This window comes from Clytia hemisphaerica, unplaced genomic scaffold, assembly GCF_902728285.1.
Source record: "Clytia hemisphaerica strain Z4C2 unplaced genomic scaffold, Clytia hemisphaerica genome assembly, whole genome shotgun sequence".
Lineage (NCBI taxonomy): Eukaryota > Metazoa > Cnidaria > Hydrozoa > Leptothecata > Clytiidae > Clytia > Clytia hemisphaerica.
The window spans coordinates 21,285-29,165 of NW_027103655.1; the positions used below are offsets into that span (position 1 = coordinate 21,285).

General features: G+C 37.3%; 2 protein-coding genes across 2 annotated transcripts; one reads left to right on the top strand and one right to left on the bottom strand.

Moving 5' to 3' along the window:
• Positions 1-881: 881 nt before the first annotated feature.
• LOC136803172 (coiled-coil domain-containing protein 160 homolog) lies at positions 882-1,958 on the top strand (the record flags this gene model as incomplete). The annotated part of the gene is given in 1 exon segment (XM_067059913.1): positions 882-1,958. A coding segment is annotated over 1 exon segment (1,055 nt), but the record flags the coding sequence as incomplete, so codon positions are not given.
• Positions 1,959-1,982: 24 nt separating this feature from the next.
• Positions 1,983-7,858, bottom strand: LOC136803173 (collagen alpha-3(IV) chain-like). Its single transcript, XM_067059914.1, has 10 exons — positions 7,772-7,858; positions 7,472-7,588; positions 7,010-7,168; positions 6,524-6,688; positions 5,954-6,193; positions 5,508-5,738; positions 4,914-5,084; positions 4,164-4,512; positions 3,506-3,761; positions 1,983-3,080 (listed from the first exon to the last, which is right to left on the bottom strand). The coding sequence occupies exons 2-10, from the start codon at positions 7,521-7,523 to the stop codon at positions 2,739-2,741; spliced, it is 1,965 nt and encodes a 654-aa protein (XP_066916015.1). The 5' UTR covers positions 7,524-7,588; positions 7,772-7,858; the 3' UTR covers positions 1,983-2,738.
• Between the last annotated feature and the right edge of the window lie 23 nt (positions 7,859-7,881).

Genomic DNA, 7,881 nt, shown 5'->3' on the forward strand with positions numbered 1-7,881 from the left:
TTTAAGTGGATATATATGATTTCTCAACCTAACTCGAGAAAATCGATCCTAAAGAAAGTGTAAATATGACGTCATCAAAACTTCGGAAGCTTGTAACTTTTTATTATCAAATTTTCAGACATAGTTACTGACCTTTTTCTTAATCTACGTCAAAAAATGCGTCGATTGGTATATAATATGTCTATGCTTTTTTTCATAAAAATTTTCATTTTGCTTGTGACGTCATCAAATACGAAAATATTTTCGGACGTGTCCGGTAATTATTTTCAAACTGTCCGGTTGATGATTTTGTGTTCAGAAAGGTCGTATCTATTGAAAACAACTGTTCAAAGTTTGTTCGCAAACTTTGTAGCTACTGCACTTTTTTATGTGACCTCAGCTGCCTGACTATAGTTAGTGTGACTAACTGCCATCATCCCTGCTGGTGCATGTGTTTTGATAGTCCCTCAAGTTAGCAGTTGATGGTAATACCTTCCCCACAGCATAGATTTTTAACGTGATTTAAAATATCTTCAACCTATCAGCTCTGCCCCCAGTTCTATTACCCAACACTCAGCCCCCCTCCTAGTAAGCTAGACCCCCCCCCCAGTGCCAGTATTTTTTGAAAAATACAGCTACTGTGTAGCCCTCAATAAGCAAAAATGGTTCAGCCCCCCCCCCCTAAGCTCAGTATGGCTAGTCTTGAAATCAATATTGCAACATAAAAAATACTACCTGTCCTTAGCTTTCGGCCTATAATATGTACAAGCCAAAAGCCAACAAATATAAACTAAAAACTAAAAACCAAAACTAGAAATTTTTCTATCATGTGTGATCGCTTCTCGGGCTACCATTTTGATTCGAATCCTGGCTAATATCACAGGCTAAAAGCGCGGGCTAGACAAAATGTAAACAAAAACAAATATGGCGGCTGGACGAGATCATTTTCACTGGACTGAGGAACTTTTTCTTCCTAAATTCACGTCTGATGATTTGTTTTTCAAGGATTTAACTGATGAAAAAGAGCCATGCAAAACTAAGATCGCCAATGATTTTTATACACAAATTTATTTAAAAGTTATTGCAGAGGAAAAACAGCAACAAGAAGCTGAAGAGCGTAAAAGAAATTTGAAACAGTATAAAAATTCTACACACAAAAACGTTGTTGTAGTCGATATTGACAGTTCGGAAAGTTCTATCGACGAAGACTTTAAAGCAACTTTAGCCGATAATATTAGGACTGAAGGTTGTACCTCAGCTAATAAAAGAAGAGGGGAAATTTGTGAAGGAAAAGAATTGTATATTCTTCGAAAAGCTTACAAAGAGCTACGAGAAAGAAGTTTGTGGTTGATATGCGTTTTAGAAAATCGTAATGTTAAAATCGAGGATCTAAAAAGTCGAGTCAAAAAGACAGAACATCAAAAATGTTTTATGGGAAAAGAAATATCCTCTTTGAAAAAAGAGATTCTGAAATTACAAGCAGAGAAAAATGTTCTTGTAACAAACAATGAGGAACTTGATAAAAAACTTGAGTTTTACGAGGATTGTAATAACGGTCTCAAAGACGCAATCAACAAATTACAAGAAGAAATAAACCAAATCAAAAAGTCAAATCGAAAAAAGGAAGAATATTTTCACAAATATCAAAGAGAAAAAGATACTGAAATTTCCACCTTGAATAAAAGTAAAAAAGATCTTTTAAAAAGTTTGCCGAAGAATTATGAAATTCAAATTGAACGGCTTCAAAGAAACGTTGAGGAACTTGAGAAGGAATTGCTATCGAAAAGAGAAGAATGTACTTTACATTTATCCAGTTTGAAGTCATTAGAAAAACATTTCTCAGAAATCCAAGGAGATAAACAAACTAGTGCTTTAACGGCCAAAATTGCAAAGCAAAACTTTGAAGAAATGTTTTCTCAATCAGGGACTTCACTGAATAGTGAAAGGGTTGAAGCGACAACAAATAATTTTCTAAATGTACTGATATTTGAGTATTAACGCAGTTTTAAGAGTTTTTTTATATGAAGTATAAATGTTTATTTCCAGAAAATTTTCTTTACATATATATAAAAAATTGATATTAAAAATAGAAAATAGATTAAAAATTTGTTATTATTTCTACAAAATTATTGAATTGTATTATTCTCCACGCCTGAGTTGTATTTACATTCAAAGTTGGGTTTGCTTGTGTTTTGAAGCTCGTTAATTTCGAAGGTTGCCGGGTTGAAAACAATCTTTTCAGAAACATACATATTATACAAATTTCGTTTATGGAATGTGTGTTTGGACAAAGAAATCCTAACTCTACGAATAAATGGATTTTGAGACACTTAACAGGTGTAAATGATTACTTTAACCGTAGAAATTTTAGCGAGACTAATTTTAGTGTATATTAGCGAGTCAGGAAAATCTTGATTTTTTCGGATTTATTTTAGCGACTCACGATTTCAAAAAATTTCGCATGGATAAATTTTAGCGAATACTCGTATTACATTATTAATTGAATTCGTTTTCTAGCATTTCTTTGCACTGAAACCCTTCCTATTGATAAAAATGTATCAAGGCAATATAACCAGAAATATCGCGCGGATAAATTTTAGCGATCTGGCGATTCGGCGTGTTTTAGCGAAAATAGGGAAAACTCGCTAAAACACTAAAATTAGTCTCGCTAAAATTTCTACCATTAAAGTAGTAAGTATTATTGTTAAATCCTAAGAAGGAGTTTGTTGGTTTGTTGGTTGTTCGATATTTTATCTTCTTCAAGCAAACCAATTCCCAACACTCCTCGCGACGCGGCCGAAAAAGCCTTCAGGTATGTTTCCACCGCCAGGGCGTTGAGGTGATCGCAAGCATACACGACATCTAGAGACGCGTGATGTCAAATCATCTCCTTTGTTTCTGTTCAAAGTGACCGGCGTTTGTGGGTCGAATTCACGTGATTTGTCAATGGTGATCAGCCAGAAACTGAACTTATCTGAGAAGAAATGACACGTTCCTCGAGCTCCCTCACATTCGATGAAAGGTTTGGGACGGAATTCTTCCAGACATGAGCCGGTAGAAGCTAACGATTGACCAGCCCCTGTTTTGCCTGCTGCCGCAACCTGTAAAAGGACGAAGGGTTATAAAAATAAAGTTAAATTGTCAGTGGAGGCTTGAGCCTCTTTCCAACTCTCTTGACCAAAATAGCGACTATTAACCTAGCTGGCACTCGACGTTGTTTCAACGTTCATCTAACGTTTTATGGACGTTGGGAACGTTAAATAAACGTTGAAACAATGTTGTGTGCAAGCTGGGAAGGTTCAACCATTGTTTGTGCCGACATTAACACGCGAAAATGTCGCTTTTGAAAGAGTACTGCATTTCTGTGTCTGTTTTCCTCTTTTCTTTACAAAAAATGAACAGCCCTGTATAATATCATATCAAATCTTGTCTAGACAAGAATAGATTCTTCACCGCTTACGTATTACGTATTAATACCTTACGTAAGACTTTGAATTTGAGCAAAACAAAGGATTGAAAATCTTACCATCAAGAAACTGAATCCACTCCATAATGATTCATATCCAAGTGGACAAGGTGGTGTGACCAGGTCTTGCGAGTGGACAGCAATACTGTGGTCAGGTGTTTTACAAACTGCACACCGTGAGATGAATGGCTCGATAGCTGTATTGGAAACTGGCATCATAGGTTGGCGCACGTCCCCAGAGAGCCAGTATGTGAAATCGTTACGAGAGGCATAATTGCAAGTATTGGTAATACCACAGAATACGAATGGCAAAGTGCTGAAAAATAAACAGATAATTGTGAGTTTGATTTTGGTGAAATACAATTGTTTGAACATAAATTTATTAAACAGCCCCGCGTCTTAACTTTAATAGTAAATGACACCATTACTTTACACGAAAATTAGATAAGCTTTTAAACCTCTCATCTATACAAAGGTCGAGGAGATCATGACCCCCCCCTGGTTTATCGTTGACGGTATGCATTCCCAAACCGTTTGTTTGCTAAAACCTAATACTAGAGCGTGTGCGAAGCAAACAGTTGATTCTCTCTAAAACAGTTACGTCAAGTTAGAAAAATCTCGTACGTCTTTAAATACTGTAATAGGAATATACAAAATAATAAATCTACTAAGAGAGCAAAAAACTATCATCAAAAGCATAATCATATTGAATACAAACCTGAAAGATCTTGAGCACGATCCAGCATCCCCAAGGTCTTGAGAATGTGCAAATCCATTACCAACAGTATACATCAAGGAATAACCTTCCCACATCACCTCGTAATCTCTTGGACAAGCCGGAACAAATGAATTCTGTGAATGTCGGACAACATAATAGCCGGAACTATCTCCAGTCTCTATTTTACCATTTGGACCATTGGGACCACGTTCTCCTTGCAAACCTCTGTCTCCTACGGGTCCAGATTCTCCATTAACTCCTTCTTTTCCTGGAGGACCGATCAAACCAGCAAAACCTTGTTTTCCTCTTGGTCCCTTATCTCCTTCTCCTCCTTGAGGCCCGATATCACCTGCAATAATTTACAAGACATAATTTGACAAGATATTCAATACAACTCGAGGTAGCATTTGGAGCAGTGGCGTAGTGGGTCGAGTAAAATTTAGAGGGGGAGGGGCAAATGTCAACCCCCCCCCTCCCCTGCCACCACGCTACTGATTCGGATTGAATCAAGAATATTTCCTTTGATAAAAGAACTTAGAAATTGCAGATAGAAATCGCATCACTAAAGATTTTTAAGAACGAAACAGCCCTGCAAATTATCTAGACTTAAAATAACACATAAAATAAAAGATAGTACAAAACAGAACAGCGGTGAAATCTCAAAAGAGCTTTAACGCTACTCCTTCTTAATTACTCGATCCAAACCCTCTCCAGCGTTTAATCTTGATGTGTATTCATATCTAAACCTACCAATAGCTCCAGACACTCCTTTGTTACCAGGACGACCAACCAATCCAAAATCACCAGCATCGCCATCAAGACCGAAATATCCTTTAGGTGTTGGTGCACCACGTTCTCCTGGCTGTCCAGTTCTTCCCACGGCTCCTGGGTCTCCATCAGCTCCAGTTTGACCTTTGGGACCTTTTTTAAATAGATGGAGAAAATCAAATGAAATATAGTGACTCTAAATAGGTGACTAGAATCCAAAATCTTGATCGAAATTTCTGTCAACTGATTCTTTTCCTTTCATGTACTTGCGATCTTACCTGCGACTCACAAAAGCGGAAGAAGGAGCCCCGATAGTTTACACATTACCGTTTTTACCCACACATCACCAAGTTTAATTCAGTGTTTTACTTTTGAAACGACTAGGTTGATATTCATTCTCAAAGCTCTTTCATTTTTTGAGATAATCTCAGTTGTTTCACGACACAACACAACGAATAGAAAGATTCTTATATTAGTGTTACAAATATGTTTAGAATTCTTCCATTTCAAGATAACTCCTTGGGGAATTTTTCGGATAACAAAGAATAGTAGCAGTAAAAAAGAAAATAATCGTACCATCACTTCCTTGAAATCCACCAAAACCAACAGGTCCATCATCTCCTTGTTCACCTTTTGGCCCTTGTGGCCCATTAGGTCCCCGGTTACCTTGTTCACCTCTTGGTCCAGGCATGACCTGCCCAGCTGGACCCTGCTCTCCATCTTCACCAAAATCACCGGATGGTCCAATGTCTCCAGGTTGTCCTTTGTTGCGTATGGGAGCAGTAGGATCAGGTTGGCTTTGACGACCTAAACAACAACGATCGTATTTAGTTATTGCGGCAAAAAAAAAACAAAAAAAAGCATTTTTTACATTTTTTTGATTGATCAACAAAACAAAACATTTTTCGATAGAAGTTCATCGTTAAAATAATCACTTGAAACACCGAAAACGTTATAATTCAAACTCGAAATAAAATGTAAAAAGTAAACCTTTACTTTAACACCTTTATCAGGCTTCGTACCTTGGGGTCCAGCTTCACCAGCATCTCCCTTACGTCCAAACAGACCACTCAAACCAACGAAACCTATTTCTCCTTGTTCTCCTTCATCACCGCGTGGTCCAGGTTTCCCTTGTTCTCCGTCATCACCAGCCCGTGAACCACCGACCTCTCCTGGGTCACCATCAGATCCAGCTCGTCCTTTAGGTCCAGAAAGTCCTCTGAAGCCAGCATCACCTTTTGGTCCATCTTCTCCTGGTTGTCCTGCAAAGAAAACAAGTTAAATTTAATGGGGAACTTGTGATCTGGTTGATGTATCAAAAGGCTTTTTTCTTCTACTTATGACTTGTTATGCCAAATTTCATCTCCATATTACCCCTTTAAGTGCCACGGTCCTTTTTTCTAAGTTTTTTAAGAAAATAGCTAGTTTAAACTTTAAAGGCTTATATCACACAGTGGAACTTAATCCTTCTGTGGTTTAATGATTTACGGGCGTGAAAAATGAAAAGAGCGGGATAAAAAGACAAAAAGAATCACGTGTGTTTTTGCCTGTAGGATAGTTGAAAAGAAAAGATCCCATACAAGAAACCATACCTTTGAATCCTTGTGGTCCTTGTGGTCCTTGCGGTCCTGGCGATGCGAATGAGCCTACCTTTCCGATCACTCCTGCTTCTCCCTTGGATCCTTTCTCACCAGGCGCCACTTTCACCGACCCCTTTGGTCCTTCAGGTCCACGTTCTCCTGGTGGACCTTGACCTCCTGTAAGTAAGGAAATGAATAATGACAAACCAATAATAAATAACTTTACTTAAAATACATACAATAATATAAAATTTCGTTTTGATATAATAGCACTGCAAAGAATGAGGTATAAAAGACACAAACATTATACAAAGAAAAAAAATAACTTCACGTTAAAATAGACCTCATATGAATTATTTCAAGCCTTTGGGAAAAATCAAAATATAATAGCCGCATTCTTTTTCATCGTTCAACATATTTCAAGCCTTTGAATACTTATATGAAAGAATCTTAAAGATGCTAAATGTTAGAGGAAAGGATATTGGTAAAAATGGCTACCTTCTTCACCAAGCCAGTCATCAAGAGTGTTTCCTGGTGCCAATGTTGCTTGATCACCAGGGAAACCTTTTGGACCTTGTCCGCCAAAATCTCCTTGAACTCCTTTGGCACCAGTATTACCGGCAGTCGACCCTTTGGATCCCTTGGGTCCTGGAGGACCTGAAAATTAAGGAACAAAAAAATGCAAAACGGTTTAAAAGGTAAAAATTTTTAAGAGATTTGGCTTGAATTAAAATTTCGAGATTTCATTATAATGCTTATTCGCGAAATTAAATCGAGGGAAATAATCTAAATCTAAACATTCTTTTTTTCGACGTAGATTGGCACTTTCAGGGCTTTTCTCAGCTGATTTTTCAAGCTCATCCAGAAAACCAGATCCCGAGAAAATTAATCAATTTACAGTGAAAATATTGATTTGTGAGATTGATGAATAATTAATATGAATTTGAAAAATATATATACCTTGAGGTCCTTTAAGTCCCATGAATCCATCAATTCCACCGTCTCCCTTCATTCCTTTGAAACCAAAACTTCCTTTCGGACCGATCAGACCACGTTCTCCAACTGGACCATCTGGACCTAAATTTCAAGAAAAGAAAAAATATGCAATCAATCTTGATATTTATTTTAAAGTTGATTCCATTTGAGATTCCATGATGGAATTTTCATTTGTCCTCTCTTGAAAATGCGAAAATTTTAAGACTCTTTTCACAAATTGTTTAAATGAAAATACAAATCACGTTATGGCTTGAAGCTTTTTACCTCTGAAACCATCAGTGCCTTCAACTCCTTTAGGTCCTCGAGTTCCCTTTTCTCCTTTATCGCCTGTGGGTCCATACCCAGGGTCACCAATATTCTCTTGGTCCTTCAGC

Excerpts from the sequence above, each read along its gene's own strand:
- LOC136803173 (XM_067059914.1), bottom strand. The coding sequence starts at position 7,523 with ATGAAGGGAGACGGTGGAATTGATGGATTCATGGGACTTAAAGGACCT. Across the intron at positions 6,194-6,523 it reads AGGACCACAAGGATTCAAAG|GACAACCAGGAGAAGATGGA; the intron begins GTATGGTTTCTT and ends TTTTCTTTGCAG. Across the intron at positions 3,762-4,163 it reads TCGTGCTCAAGATCTTTCAG|CACTTTGCCATTCGTATTCT; the intron begins GTTTGTATTCAA and ends TTTATTTTTCAG.